Raw genomic sequence first — 15,342 nt, forward strand, 5'->3', positions numbered from 1 at the left:
TTGACCGGGCGGTTAAACATTTCCAGGACTCCCAGCTACAAAGAAGACTCCAAGATATCAAACCTGGACCAGACTGCTTTAAGAAGATAAACGCCATCGTAGGAAGAAGACGACAACTCCCAGACTCTATCAGCCATGGACAAACAACAGCACACACCCCAGCAGAAAAAGCCGAAGCGTTTGCAAACCACTTCGAGGGAAATTTCACGGACAATCCACCAGTTCATCTCCCGGAATTCATGATGGAAGTAGAAGCAAGAGTGATTGAAGGACACCAGACATCAATAACAACATTCAGCGAGGAAAATCCTGCCCACAACCCCATCAACAACGACGTTTTCACCAACACCGAAGACATCCGTGAGACCATCATCACAGGAAATTCAAAGAAGTCAACAGGACCAGACGGCATTTCCAACTTTGTCTTGAAAAAGTTGCCGAACATCGCCCTCTTCCTGCTGACAGTCATCTTCAACAACTGCCTAAACAACGGCTATTTTCCGGCAGCATGGAAAACAGCAAGGATTGTTCCAGTACCAAAGAAGACCGACAGGAACACCGTGGAAGGATACAGGCCCATCTCACTACTTTGCTGTGTTAGCAAAGTACTTGAGAGTCTACTACTGAGAAAGGTAAAAAGTTTCTGCTTAGAAAGAAATATAATACCAAACTTCCAGTATGGATTCATGGGCAAGCACTCGACAATTCATCCTCTTCTTGGACTTCACAGCAACATCACCGTGGGATTGAACAAAAAGGAAACCACCGTAGCATGCCTGATAGACATCGAGAAGGCATTTGACAGCGTCTGGATCAAAGGACTCATCTTTAAGCTAATGGAATTTGGCTTCCCAGGATATCTGGTAAAAATCATCCAAAATTTTCTAACTAATCGTCTCTTCTTTGTACAGGTTTCCAGCGACAAGTCAGGACTACGACCCATTAAGGCCGGAGTTCCGCAAGGGTCAAGATTAGGCCCTTTTCTCTTCAATATTTTTACAGCAGATCAACCCGAAAACCCGCCAGGCACGAGGACCAAACTGTACGCAGATGACTCCATCACATACTCAACATCTTTATCACCGGAGATAGCAGCCCGTAGAGTGCAGGAGCACATCTACAATCTCTGGAACTACTACCTCAAATGGGGATTGAAGATCAACGCCAGCAAGACGGAGCTAATTTGTTTCAGACCACCACAGACAAGGACGAGGGCCCGAAGAAGGATCGCCGAAAGGAGCCGGAACATCACCATAGGATTTCCTGACAACACGGTAGTTACAACAAAGGACAGAGCCAAATACCTGGGAGTAAACTTCACCAACCGGATGAAGTTTAACAAACACGCTGCAGCTATATTGAAACGCGCCAGTTTTTCGTTTCACCTTATACATCCTCTACTAAGGAAGCAGTATGGACTCTCCAAGAAGACAAAACTACTCCTCTACAAGCAGCTCATCAGGCCCGTCATCACCTATGCCTGCCCGGTCTGGTTCACAATTTCACCATCAGCCATGAAGAAGATCAAACTCTTCGAGAGGAAAATACTCAGAGTTTGCACTGGACTATATCGGAACCCCCTAACGAGGAAGTACTGGCCAAATAAGAAGCTGTACGAGGCAGCTGACATCATCCCAATCGACCAGCATATGATGGAACTATCCAGCCGAATTTTGAGGAACCTCGAAGGACATCCAAACCCGGAAGTACAACAACTGCTACAGGACGAAATTCTCACCAGCCAAAGGTACCTACACCCAAGAGCGATAATCGATGCCAGATTCCAGGATGTACTATTCAACGAAGGAAGACCTTTCTACGAAAGAGCGGACAGCGGACACGACAGGGGATAAAAACCCTGAGTTATAATTAATTTTCTATTTTATTTAACAAGACATTTATTTTTCAATTTAAATTTTCATGTATTAGATTAAGTCGACAAAAATATGTATTTATATTTTATAAAACCATCCTTTTAGCCAGTAGAAATAAGTTAGGCCCCTTCTGAGCCAACAATCTAGTAATAGTTAATTATAAGCCTAGTTTTAAGACAATTGTATATATAAAACTTTAGCAAAATAAAAACAAACCTTAATCTAAAAAAAAAAGCGCAAAACACAGTTCAACAGTGACTTTTGTGCGGTGAATATCAAATTATCTTAAAGAAAAATGACTGGTCGTGGTAAAGGAGGAAAAGGTTTGGGCAAAGGTGGCGCTAAACGTCATCGTAAAGTGTTGCGTGATAATATCCAAGGTATTACCAAACCAGCAATTCGTCGATTGGCTCGTCGTGGTGGTGTAAAACGTATTTCTGGTCTGATTTACGAAGAAACTCGTGGTGTTCTAAAAGTGTTCCTGGAAAATGTTATCCGTGATGCTGTTACTTACACTGAACACGCCAAGCGTAAGACCGTCACCGCCATGGATGTAGTTTACGCTTTGAAGAGACAAGGGCGTACTCTTTATGGTTTCGGAGGTTAGTTTCCTCTCGTTTAAAAACAAACAATCGGTCCTTTTCAGGACCACAATAAAATCTTAAATTGATATACACTTAAATTTTACTATTTTAAAATTCATACGTATTGATCGTCTGAAATAAAAAAAAAATTGATTGAAACGAACAAGAAAATAAAAAAAAATTGTTTCAAATATTTGAATCTACATATACAAATATGTATATGTATGTAGAAATCTGAAAAAAAATATATGAAGACAGAAAATAAAATGAAGAAAAAGAAAATGGCTACCTGTGGTAAATAAAATTATTTTTTTTACCTAGCTTTGACGCGCCTGAAATAATTTCAAATCATAAAGTAATTGATAAATTCTTAGAAAAGAAAAATAATTAAAATATTATTGCTTTTCAAACGAACAAATCGATTATTGCAAGTCAAACAAATCCAAATCCATTTTAGTACCTTTTTATGAATCGTTTACCTAGGCATATTTTTGTAAGTATCTTAAATACATACAAATGAGCATTTTTTTTTAATTTTTATTCAAACTAAGCTATTTTGTATGTGTTTGAGCATTTTTTTCTATTAAAAACAAACAAACAACAACAACAACAACAACATTTTAAATTAATAAAGGTTCGTAATGAAAAAAACTGATTTATCTCTCGTAGAAATGGTTTGTCGTCCTGAAAAGGACGGTTTTTTTGTGTTTCTTGTTCTTGCAGCACAATACCAAATTTAGGCACTCTTTTCGGTTTTCTTTGGCAACAAAACAGCTTGGATATTGGGAAGAACACCACCTTGAGCAATTGTTACACCAGAAAGCAATTTGTTCAATTCTTCGTCATTACGGATGGCCAATTGCAAATGACGGGGGATGATTCTTGTTTTCTTGTTGTCACGAGCAGCATTTCCCGCCAATTCCAAAACTTCAGCCGCCAAATATTCCATAACAGCTGCCAAATAAACTGGGGCACCAGCTCCGACGCGCTCAGCATAGTTACCCTTGCGGAGCAAACGATGGATACGACCAACAGGGAATTGAAGCCCAGCACGGTTTGAGCGGGACTTTGCCTTTCCCTTCACTTTTCCACCTTTACCACGACCAGACATTTTAAAACTTTTTATTTAGATTAAACAATTTAAGAGAAAAAGACTTGTTCACTTCAGCACTGCACACTGTATTCTGACCGAATCACAAATGCTCACTTTTATTTATACTCATTTTGCAGCTGCTCACACATCGAAAAAGCGGTGTGTAAAATTGACAACTGCTCGTACAAACAGGGAACATTAACTGGGGGAAATGTACGGTGAGCTCACTCAGACAGTGTTCAACATTCAGTGCGCACACACCGTTAGCGGAAGTTTACTAAAAATCCACCCCTAATAAAAATATATAAAATTTAACTCAGGTATACCTGCGGGCTACCTGTGTTAATCCAATCGTTACCCTGAGTAATTCTCGGAACAAAGGTTTTTTTTAAAATAAGTGTTTCGTTTATCCAGTGTAATAAAATCATTAAGTGAAGTTAAGCCGGATATGGGAGAACCATTTAATCTGGAGCTAGCATTTGCTTCCCTTGAAGCTTTGCTGACCCAGATGGTCAACAACCTGGGTCATGAATATGCACCCAGAATAGCTGATACCTTCAGCAAATTTGTCGTCATCAAGGCAAAAGACAACGACAACGAAGACATCGCCAACATGGAGGTCGAAGACTCGACGAGTGAGTCATCCAGTGACGAAGATGACCCAGTACGCTCGGAAGGGAGCATTACTGAAGAAGAGGAAATCGTCGAATCACCTCCACCCATCCTGACATCAAGCTCGGAGGACGAGTTTCCCTTACCTGGTCAGAAGAGACTTCGTAAAGGGAAAAAAAACAAGGACAACACACCCAAACGGCCCCAACCTGAAGGAAAAATTGAGAAGCCAAAGGAACCAGAAAAAGAAGAAGTAGCAGCACCATCATCAGCAGCCGACATCCCGCCAATAACACCAACACCATCAGCCGCCATCCCCGTGAAAGCAACAACATCTGCAGCCACCAACCAAGCAGTAGCAGCCCCCCAGCCTCAGAAGACAACCACAGCTGCCGCCACCGTCAACCCAGGTAAAGGTCCTGGAATGCCCCCGATATTTTGTTTCTCGGGCAATGTCGCCGAAATAAGGAGACATTGTAACGCCAACAAAATATCGGTTACATTTAAAAACCGAAACACGAAGACAACAATTATCAGCACCCAGGACAGGACATCTTTTGAAGCAGTGAAGAGCCATCTACGGACAATGAAGATCCAGTTCAACACGTTCACGCCTAGGGAAGACAGGAAGAACCTCCTGTTACTTAAGAACATCCACTTCACGTGTGAGCCACTAGACGTCGAAGAAGAACTCCGGATCGAAGGGATCCCAGTTGTCAAAGTGACCCATTTCAAATCGAGGAGGACAAAGACGAAGGTATACAACAACTTTGTTGTGGAGGTTGCGAAGTCTAGCGACATCAATGAGGTCTGCGCTAAGACTCTCATTATGAACCAGAGGGTCTACTGGGAGCGGCTCAAGTCCAATGAAATTGTCCAGTGCCGAAACTGTCAGCGTTTCGGACATGTAGCCACCAACTGTGGCCGCCAATACGTTTGCGTGAAGTGCAAAGAAGCCCACGAGCCCGGACAATGCAAGAGGAAGGAGAACACTGGACTCGATGTTTGGTGTGCCAACTGCCAGAAGGAAGGACATCCAGCCAGTTTCAAGGGATGCCCCACTCTTAAGGCCCGCCTCACTGAGAGGAACAAGATCGCTGCTGAGAAGAAGGCGCAGAAGGAGATCGTCGCCAAATCAGCCTGCGTACTTACCCGCCCAGCGGTCAGCTATGCAGCAAGAGCGAAGCTAAATCTACCACCCGGACCAACAGCAGCTAAGCAGAATGTACCACCCGCAGCGAAGCCAAGGACTCCAGCCAAAACCATCCCTGCGAAGAAAGCGCCAGTGAAACCATCTTCAGGATCCATGAACCTCAACAATGAAGTCCAGCGGCTCCTTGGATCCAACCTCATCGCCCTCATGGATAAAGCCCGGAATGCCGTACCACCCAACTACAACCAACTGAGTGACAACGAGAAGTCCGCGGTCTTGGCCGCCTTTGTCTTCACAGTATGTCACTAAAGAAGCTCCGCATCCTGACGTATAACGTAAACTCGTTATACAGCCTAGAGAAGAGGACGTCATTTAACTTGTTCATGAAGAGCAACACCCCCGATTTAGCCCTCATCAGTGAGACGAAGGTCACCAAAAGGAATAACATCAACATCAAAGGATATAAGACGTACCGCCAGGACAAAAACGAGGACCGCGTTGGAACAGCTATCTTCATAAAGGACAAACTCTCCCCCAATTCAGCAGAAGTCATCATCCCCGGACTGCGGACCAGCGAAGCCACCGCCATCAAGATGACCATTGGAGGGGGTGAGACCCTTACAATCATCAGCGTTTACTTCAAGTGCGCCTCCTTGACAGCAAATATCCAAAGTGACCTGCACATACTCAACGGTTTCCTGAAGAGAAGCACTTACGGCATCATTGGCGGCGATTTCAACGCGAGACATACCCTATGGTCGGATGAACTAATCAACCGAGAAGGCAGAGCCATCGTGGACTGGATGGAGCAGAACTGCGGCGAGCATTCCTTGGTGGTTATATCCCAGCCGAAACCTACCTTCCCAAGAACACCATCGACGTTGGACTTCTTCCTGGCTTCCTCAAACCTTGTGCACATACTTCCGGAATTCCGGAATTATATGTGTACTTTGGTCCTGAGTGATTCAGACCATGAAGCTGTTCAACTATCTATTAATCTAAGCCAACCTATTCTTTTTATTTCAGAACCTCCTGAGAACTTCATCAACTTCAGAAAGCTGGATATTGAGAGACTACACAAGGACATCGAGGACAATATTACCCTTCCACCGTCAAACAGGAACCTGCTGGATATGGAAATAGACGCAGCGATAGACAACCTCCAACACGCCGTTTCTGAAGCCCTGGAAAAGCAAAAGAAGCCGATGACATCAAGGGACAGGTACCAGCATCTTCCGGAATACATACAGAACTTGTATGCTCACAGGCAGCGGCTGAGGAAAAGGCTCCAGCGGATCCACCATAGAGAGCTGAACACTACCAACACCAGCTACCAGACAGTTTGGAATGAGCTGCAACAAACTAACATCATGTTCCGGAACTCCATCCAGCACTACAACAATATCCAGTTCCAGAAGAGGCTGCAAGACATCAAGCCGGGACCGGACGCTTTCAAGAACATCAACAGTATCATCGGAAAACAGCCACAGATGCCAGAAACCATCATCAGCAACAACGTAGAAGCAACCTCAACCCAGGACAAGGTTGAAGCATTCGCTAACTACTTCGAGGGAAACTTCAAGCCGAACCCACCAACTGATCCACCGTTCCTACAAGAGGTCGAGACATCAATTCAGCAGACCCTACAGCCAAATCCAGCCATAATCAGCTTCGATGACACCAACCCAGCCAGTGATCCCACCAATTGCCCACAACTATGCAGTCTAGAGGAGGTTGCAGAGATCATCGGCAAAGCCAAGCCAAAGAAATCAGCTGGACCAGATGGAGTCTCCAACTATATCATCAAGAGGTTTCCAGAAGTTGTCATGATTTTCCTCACAATCATCCTCAACAACTGCATCAACAACTGCTACTTCCCCCGGACGTGGAAAACAGCGAAGATTGTGGCAATCCCGAAGAAAGGTGCATCCAACCTGGTATCCAACTACAGGCCAATTTCACTGCTCAACAACATCAGCAAATTACTGGAAGAAGTAATCCTCCGGAGACTGAAGAAATTCTGCAGTGACAATTCCATCATCCCTGACATGCAGTTTGGCTTTCGAGAAAAACACTCAACGCTGCATCCACTACTGAAGTTTCAACACGACCTCACCACCTCCCTCAACAGTCATCGTGCCACCGTCGGATGCTTTCTGGATGTCGAGAAAGCATTTGATAGCGTTTGGATAGAAGGCCTAATACATAAACTACACGTATTACAGGTACCTCCGCCACTAATAAAAATTCTTTTTTCTTTTCTTTCTTTCAGGAATTTTTTCGTTCAAATTGACAACTTGAAATCCAACGTGAAGAACATCGGAGCCGGAGTCGCCCAAGGCTCAAAACTTGGCCCCTTCCTCTACAGCCTGATGACTTCCGACCAACCGGTCCCAATTGGATGTGAGAACCTGCTCTATGCCGACGACTCGCTTACTTATGCATCATCAATGTCATCGCTCCTCGCTGTCCGAAAAGTAGAGGCCCACATCAGCAGACTCTTCAACTTCTACAAGAAATGGGGCATCCGCATCAACACATCCAAATCGGAACTTGTCTGCTTCAGGAGACCTACCACTAATGGAGGAAGCCGCTCAGCAGGCGTTTGCAGAAATTTAGTGCTGAACCTCCCTGACGGATCCACCATAGCTGCCAAACAGAACGTGAAGTACCTGGGAATCCAATTCAACGAGCTGCTAAGGTTCAACCCACACTCAAGGAACGTATTGAGAAAAGCCAACTGGGCCTTCCACCGCGTTTACCCACTGATGAAGAAGAGAGCAGGACTCAGTAAGCCAACGAAGTTACTGATATACAAGCAGCTCATAAGACCAGTCATCAGCTACTCTTTTCCAGTCTGGTTCACCATCTCGAAGACAGCCATGAAGGAGCTTCAAATATTTGAAAGGAAGATACTCAGGATCTGCACCGGCCTGCACTTCGACCGACAGCGACGGAAATACTACAGGAACGAACATCTCTACTCCGAAGCCAACATGATGCCACTGGACAAATACCTAGTTCTCTCTGCGAAGAGACTAGTGAGGAACACCATTGACCACCCGAATCAGCTAATGAGAAGGATGACCAGAGAACAACGACATCCAGAGCCAAGATACCTCAGCGTGATGGAAACTCTAGATGACAACATACTCATGGACAACGAGGAGGCAGTCTCGTTCTACGCTGACACTGGGTCAGCCTTCTACCGCGGCTAAACACCACTCCCCCCAACCCACTCCAAAACCACCATTGACAACCGGGAATGAACACCCTGAGAACGATAAAGTCAGCCGACTTTTAATTTAAATTTTTTTAGACATGTACTTTATTATTTATAAATTGTTAACCTTAAGTCAATGTATAACGTTAGGCCCCCTATGTGCCAACAAATGTAAAATTATCATAAGTTTATCATATTAGTTATAAGTCACAATTGTATATATATAATGTTCAATAAACCAAACTTAAACTTAACTTAAACTAAACGGTGAGCTCACAGTTCTCGTTCAATCGTCATAGTGTTCAGTTACTACAACAGTGAAGTGAAGTGAAATTAAAAATGCCGCCCAAGACTAGTGGTAAAGCAGCAAAGAAGGCCGGAAAGGCACAAAAAAATATCACCAAGACCGATAAGAAGAAGAAGCGCAAGAGGAAGGAAAGCTACGCAATCTACATTTACAAAGTACTCAAGCAAGTACATCCCGACACTGGTATTTCATCGAAAGCCATGAGCATCATGAACAGTTTTGTAAATGATATCTTCGAAAGGATTGCCGCTGAAGCTTCGCGTTTAGCTCACTACAATAAACGCTCAACAATCACAAGTCGGGAGATCCAAACTGCCGTGCGATTGTTGTTGCCTGGTGAACTTGCCAAGCACGCTGTTAGTGAAGGAACTAAGGCAGTTACCAAATACACAAGCTCGAAGTAATTTATTTACTGAATTTCTTCAATAAATGGCCCTTTTCAGGGCCGCAAAAATATCAAAAAGAGATACCAACCAAATTCACAAAAAAAATCTATGAATTCAATTAGGGAATTTATATTGAAAAAATAAAATTAAATCATTCTATTCTCGCATTGATTTTGTTTGAGAAAATTATGTAGCGTCGATATGTTTTTTTTTTTTTTGAGAAAACTAAGTAGGTATCGTCGACATGTTTTTTTTTTTTATTTCTTTTGAGAAAGCTATGCAGCGTCGTCGGTCGTCGCCATGTTTTTTTTCTCGAGAAAACTATCTACTATCGACATTTTTTTTAAGAATATTGTAGCATCGACATAATTAAACTGAAATAAATTTGTAATAAAATTGAAAATCATCACATTCTTCGCATTTAAATTCTAAAATTGTTTGCAGTTTGAATAAAAATCATAGACTGCATACAAAAAAAAACCTAAACTAAAACTGTTCTGTTTGGATTTGAAGGAAAAACCTACTTCTTTTCTTTGTTTTTTTTTTCAATTTGTAGCAATTGAAGTTTAAATCTCTTTGAAAAAAAATTTGTAGTCCTGAAAAGGACTGTGGTTTTGTATATTAATTTCAAATTTATATTGAAATTACTTCTTAGCCTTCTTGGCAGCAACCGCCTTTTTGGGTTTAGCTGCAGATGCTGTCGCTGATTTTGCTTTTGGTACTTTTGGCTTGGGAGCAGCGGCCTTTGCTTTAGTTGGTTTAGCTTTGACTGCTGTAGTTTTCTTAGCACTTTTTACCTTTGGCTTTTCTACCTTCTTTTTATCGGCAGTCTTTTTTGTAGTGGCAGCAGCTTTCTTCACTTTCTTCTCACCAGCAGGGTTCTTCAATTTTTTGTCACCAGCTGCAGCGGCTTTTGGTTTAGCAGCAGATTTTTTCTTCTCGGCGGACTTTGCTTTTGGTTCCTTGCTTGCTAATGCAGACAATTTGAAAGAACCAGCAGCACCCTTTCCTTTTGTTTGCACTAATTTACCACTAATCACAGCACTTTTCAAGTATTTTTTGATAAATGGAGCAAGTTTTTGAACGTCCACCTTGTAAGTAGCTGCGATGTATTTTTTGATAGCCAACAACGAAGAGCCACCACGTTCCTTCAATGTCTTGATGGCGGCATCAACCATTTGCTGAGTAGGAGGATGAGTTGGAGTTGATTTTGGTTTCTTTGAACCACTGGCAGCAGCCTTCTTGGGTTTTTTTTCTGCAACAACGGCAGGAGATGCAGCGACAGTATCGGACATTTTGATTTTTTTATTAAAATATAACTTTCAATATAATAAAACACTTTTAAGAATTCACTTTTTTTTTGGTAATCTTCAAGCGAAATATCAACTCATAGACTTGAATTGATGAGAATCAACGAGAACGAAGGTATACAAAATTTTCATTTATTTGAACGCTTTTACACTGTTGCATCCTTAGGTTAGTCTGAAAAAGTTAAGATTTTTCATATTTTTAGCTAGAATTTTACAAAAAAACTAATAAACTATATTCATACAATATAATAGTTTATTATTTAAATATTTTTTCCAAAAAATAACTTCCAGTTATGGCACAAACTACATTTGAAGTCAATGATTGATGTTTTTTTTTCAATACTTACGTTTAAGAACGCTTATAATTTAACAACAAAATATATTTTCTTATCAAAATTAACTTTTTTATATTGTTAATAGTTCAACTAACTAAATTGTTGCAAAATTTGAGCAAAAAACAATAACATTTCTTTTAAAATCAATTAAAACTATTTGAGTAATGAAACGCGTCTTTCACTTTCTCTAGGCGGTGGCATTTTGTTACAAAATTAGTTTTTCATTTATACAATGACAAAACAAACAAAATATATCATTAAAAATTACTTAATAAATAAATAATCACATAAATATCAATTTTACATCAAAATAACAATATTTTTTGTTATTTTTGTACTTGTAAATGCAACCATTCGATCGCACCGTATAGGTAGTGTATGAAACATACAAAATTCACCCTGCATACACTCGCTCCAAGAATAATAAAAATTATAATAAAAACATATTAAAAAACATCAAAAATATTAAATATTTATGTGTCAAATAATGACATTTTGTGTTTTATGTACATATACAACGTATAAAATACATAATTTTTGTTTAGTCAAACATTCCATTCCAGGTACAGCTGTATGCATGAAAAAAAAACTCTGCAAGAATCATAACATTTTGTCGATGTAATCAATGGACCTAACAAACAAATTTTATAGCGTAAAAATAATATAATTAAGCAAAAAAATAATTAAATTTCATGTTTCAGGCATATATGCATCAATTCCAACGCATATAATTTGTTTATTTAAACATTCCATCTAAGGTTTTCTTCAAGAAAAAAAAAGCAAACCTACTATGCAGCTTCTTTTGCAAGAATTATGAAATTCAACAGATAGGAACGTGTATCCAATGGAATAAATAAACTTAAATAATGTTCCTACAAGCTACCTACATACATATTTCTTAAATTCTAAGAAAAATGTAAAAAAAAAAGCATATCTGCTAAATATTTCGCCTAAAAAGTATTTATCCCCTGCTAGAGGCGCAGATTGAAGAAAAAATAAAACAATAAACCTAGCTATATTTATTCCAACTAATTTTCAATATGCAATTATTGAATGAAATTGGTTTGTATCTCTTTGAAATTATTTGTGGTCCTGAAAAGGACCGTTTTTTAATATAGCGTGTTAAAATCTTAAGCACGTTCACCACGGATGCGTCTGGCCAATTGGATGTCCTTTGGCATAATGGTTACACGCTTGGCATGAATAGCGCACAAGTTGGTATCTTCAAAAAGACCAACTAAGTAGGCTTCACTTGCTTCTTGAAGCGCCATAACAGCTGAGCTCTGGAAACGCAAATCAGTTTTGAAATCTTGTGCGATTTCACGAACTAAACGTTGGAAAGGCAATTTGCGGATCAACAATTCAGTACTCTTCTGATAACGACGGATTTCACGAAGAGCCACAGTTCCGGGACGATAACGATGTGGTTTCTTTACACCTCCGGTGGCTGGAGCACTTTTACGAGCTGCTTTAGTAGCCAGTTGCTTCCTGGGAGCCTTTCCACCAGTCGATTTACGAGCAGTTTGCTTTGTACGAGCCATTTTTCACAATTTTTTTTTTTATTCACACTTGAACTAGACACAATCACTAAATAACTCTGAAAAATTTTAAAAATCTTCTTTATCAATACGAGCCTAAATTTGTCTCCGTTCAGTTGTTTTTTTCATTCTCAAAAGAATTTCCAATTGGAGAGGCAAGAAAAAATAGCATAAATAATGTGGCAGTTGTAGCGCAAAACACAGTTCAACAGTGACTTTTGTGCGGTGAATATCAAATTATCTTAAAGAAAAATGACTGGTCGTGGTAAAGGAGGAAAAGGTTTGGGCAAAGGTGGCGCTAAACGTCATCGTAAAGTGTTGCGTGATAATATCCAAGGTATTACCAAACCAGCAATTCGTCGATTGGCTCGTCGTGGTGGTGTAAAACGTATTTCTGGTCTGATTTACGAAGAAACTCGTGGTGTTCTAAAAGTGTTCCTGGAAAATGTTATCCGTGATGCTGTTACTTACACTGAACACGCCAAGCGTAAGACCGTCACCGCCATGGATGTAGTTTACGCTTTGAAGAGACAAGGGCGTACTCTTTATGGTTTCGGAGGTTAGTTTCCTCTCGTTTAAAAACAAACAATCGGTCCTTTTCAGGACCACAATAAAATCTTAAATTGATATACACTTAAATTTTACTATTTTAAAATTCATACGTATTGATCGTCTGAAATAAAAAAAAAATTGATTGAAACGAACAAGAAAATAAAAAAAAATTGTTTCAAATATTTGAATCTACATATACAAATATGTATATGTATGTAGAAATCTGAAAAAAAATATATGAAGACAGAAAATAAAATGAAGAAAAAGAAAATGGCTACCTGTGGTAAATAAAATTATTTTTTTTACCTAGCTTTGACGCGCCTGAAATAATTTCAAATCATAAAGTAATTGATAAATTCTTAGAAAAGAAAAATAATTAAAATATTATTGCTTTTCAAACGAACAAATCGATTATTGCAAGTCAAACAAATCCAAATCCATTTTAGTACCTTTTTATGAATCGTTTACCTAGGCATATTTTTGTAAGTATCTTAAATACATACAAATGAGCATTTTTTTTTAATTTTTATTCAAACTAAGCTATTTTGTATGTGTTTGAGCATTTTTTTCTATTAAAAACAAACAAACAACAACAACAACAACATTTTAAATTAATAAAGGTTCGTAATGAAAAAAACTGATTTATCTCTCGTAGAAATGGTTTGTCGTCCTGAAAAGGACGGTTTTTTTGTGTTTCTTGTTCTTGCAGCACAATACCAAATTTAGGCACTCTTTTCGGTTTTCTTTGGCAACAAAACAGCTTGGATATTGGGAAGAACACCACCTTGAGCAATTGTTACACCAGAAAGCAATTTGTTCAATTCTTCGTCATTACGGATGGCCAATTGCAAATGACGGGGGATGATTCTTGTTTTCTTGTTGTCACGAGCAGCATTTCCCGCCAATTCCAAAACTTCAGCCGCCAAATATTCCATAACAGCTGCCAAATAAACTGGGGCACCAGCTCCGACGCGCTCAGCATAGTTACCCTTGCGGAGCAAACGATGGATACGACCAACAGGGAATTGAAGCCCAGCACGGTTTGAGCGGGACTTTGCCTTTCCCTTCACTTTTCCACCTTTACCACGACCAGACATTTTAAAACTTTTTATTTAGATTAAACAATTTAAGAGAAAAAGACTTGTTCACTTCAGCACTGCACACTGTATTCTGACCGAATCACAAATGCTCACTTTTATTTATACTCATTTTGCAGCTGCTCACACATCGAAAAAGCGGTGTGTAAAATTGACAACTGCTCGTACAAACAGGGAACATTAACTGGGGGAAATGTACGGTGAGCTCACAGTTCTCGTTCAATCGTCATAGTGTTCAGTTACTACAACAGTGAAGTGAAGTGAAATTAAAAATGCCGCCCAAGACTAGTGGTAAAGCAGCAAAGAAGGCCGGAAAGGCACAAAAAAATATCACCAAGACCGATAAGAAGAAGAAGCGCAAGAGGAAGGAAAGCTACGCAATCTACATTTACAAAGTACTCAAGCAAGTACATCCCGACACTGGTATTTCATCGAAAGCCATGAGCATCATGAACAGTTTTGTAAATGATATCTTCGAAAGGATTGCCGCTGAAGCTTCGCGTTTAGCTCACTACAATAAACGCTCAACAATCACAAGTCGGGAGATCCAAACTGCCGTGCGATTGTTGTTGCCTGGTGAACTTGCCAAGCACGCTGTTAGTGAAGGAACTAAGGCAGTTACCAAATACACAAGCTCGAAGTAATTTATTTACTGAATTTCTTCAATAAATGGCCCTTTTCAGGGCCGCAAAAATATCAAAAAGAGATACCAACCAAATTCACAAAAAAAATCTATGAATTCAATTAGGGAATTTATATTGAAAAAATAAAATTAAATCATTCTATTCTCGCATTGATTTTGTTTGAGAAAATTATGTAGCGTCGATATGTTTTTTTTTTTTTTGAGAAAACTAAGTAGGTATCGTCGACATGTTTTTTTTTTTTATTTCTTTTGAGAAAGCTATGCAGCGTCGTCGGTCGTCGCCATGTTTTTTTTCTCGAGAAAACTATCTACTATCGACATTTTTTTTAAGAATATTGTAGCATCGACATAATTAAACTGAAATAAATTTGTAATAAAATTGAAAATCATCACATTCTTCGCATTTAAATTCTAAAATTGTTTGCAGTTTGAATAAAAATCATAGACTGCATACAAAAAAAAACCTAAACTAAAACTGTTCTGTTTGGATTTGAAGGAAAAACCTACTTCTTTTCTTTGTTTTTTTTTTTCAATTTGTAGCAATTGAAGTTTAAATCTCTTTGAAAAAAAATTTGTAGTCCTGAAAAGGACTGTGGTTTTGTATATTAATTTCAAATTTATATTGAAATTACTTC

At 39.6% G+C, this 15,342-nt stretch overlaps 7 protein-coding genes across 7 annotated transcripts; 4 read left to right on the forward strand and 3 right to left on the reverse strand.

Moving 5' to 3' along the window:
* The first annotated feature begins 2,169 nt into the window (after positions 1-2,169).
* LOC129905441 (histone H4) lies at positions 2,170-2,481 on the forward strand. The gene has a single exon (XM_055980912.1). The coding sequence runs from the start codon at positions 2,170-2,172 to the stop codon at positions 2,479-2,481; it is 312 nt and encodes a 103-aa protein (XP_055836887.1).
* Positions 2,482-3,194: 713 nt separating this feature from the next.
* LOC129905426 (histone H2A) lies at positions 3,195-3,569 on the reverse strand. Its single transcript, XM_055980898.1, has one exon. It carries the CDS (start codon positions 3,567-3,569, stop codon positions 3,195-3,197), a length of 375 nt encoding a protein of 124 aa, XP_055836873.1.
* Positions 3,570-8,869: 5,300 nt separating this feature from the next.
* Positions 8,870-9,250, forward strand: LOC129905453 (histone H2B). The gene has a single exon (XM_055980920.1). It carries the CDS (start codon positions 8,879-8,881, stop codon positions 9,248-9,250), a length of 372 nt encoding a protein of 123 aa, XP_055836895.1. The 5' UTR covers positions 8,870-8,878.
* A 626-nt stretch (positions 9,251-9,876) lies between these two features.
* Positions 9,877-10,509, reverse strand: LOC129910072 (histone H1-like). The gene has a single exon (XM_055987329.1). The coding sequence runs from the start codon at positions 10,408-10,410 to the stop codon at positions 9,877-9,879; it is 534 nt and encodes a 177-aa protein (XP_055843304.1). The 5' UTR covers positions 10,411-10,509.
* Positions 10,510-12,667: 2,158 nt separating this feature from the next.
* On the forward strand, positions 12,668-12,979 carry LOC129905436 (histone H4). The gene has a single exon (XM_055980908.1). The coding sequence runs from the start codon at positions 12,668-12,670 to the stop codon at positions 12,977-12,979; it is 312 nt and encodes a 103-aa protein (XP_055836883.1).
* Positions 12,980-13,689: 710 nt separating this feature from the next.
* LOC129905427 (histone H2A) lies at positions 13,690-14,064 on the reverse strand. Its single transcript, XM_055980899.1, has one exon. It carries the CDS (start codon positions 14,062-14,064, stop codon positions 13,690-13,692), a length of 375 nt encoding a protein of 124 aa, XP_055836874.1.
* Positions 14,065-14,336: 272 nt separating this feature from the next.
* LOC129905431 (histone H2B) lies at positions 14,337-14,708 on the forward strand. Its single transcript, XM_055980903.1, has one exon. The coding sequence runs from the start codon at positions 14,337-14,339 to the stop codon at positions 14,706-14,708; it is 372 nt and encodes a 123-aa protein (XP_055836878.1).
* Positions 14,709-15,342: the final 634 nt, after the last annotated feature.

Source organism: Episyrphus balteatus, chromosome 1 (assembly GCF_945859705.1).
Source record: "Episyrphus balteatus chromosome 1, idEpiBalt1.1, whole genome shotgun sequence".
Classification (NCBI taxonomy): Eukaryota; Metazoa; Arthropoda; class Insecta; order Diptera; family Syrphidae; genus Episyrphus; species Episyrphus balteatus.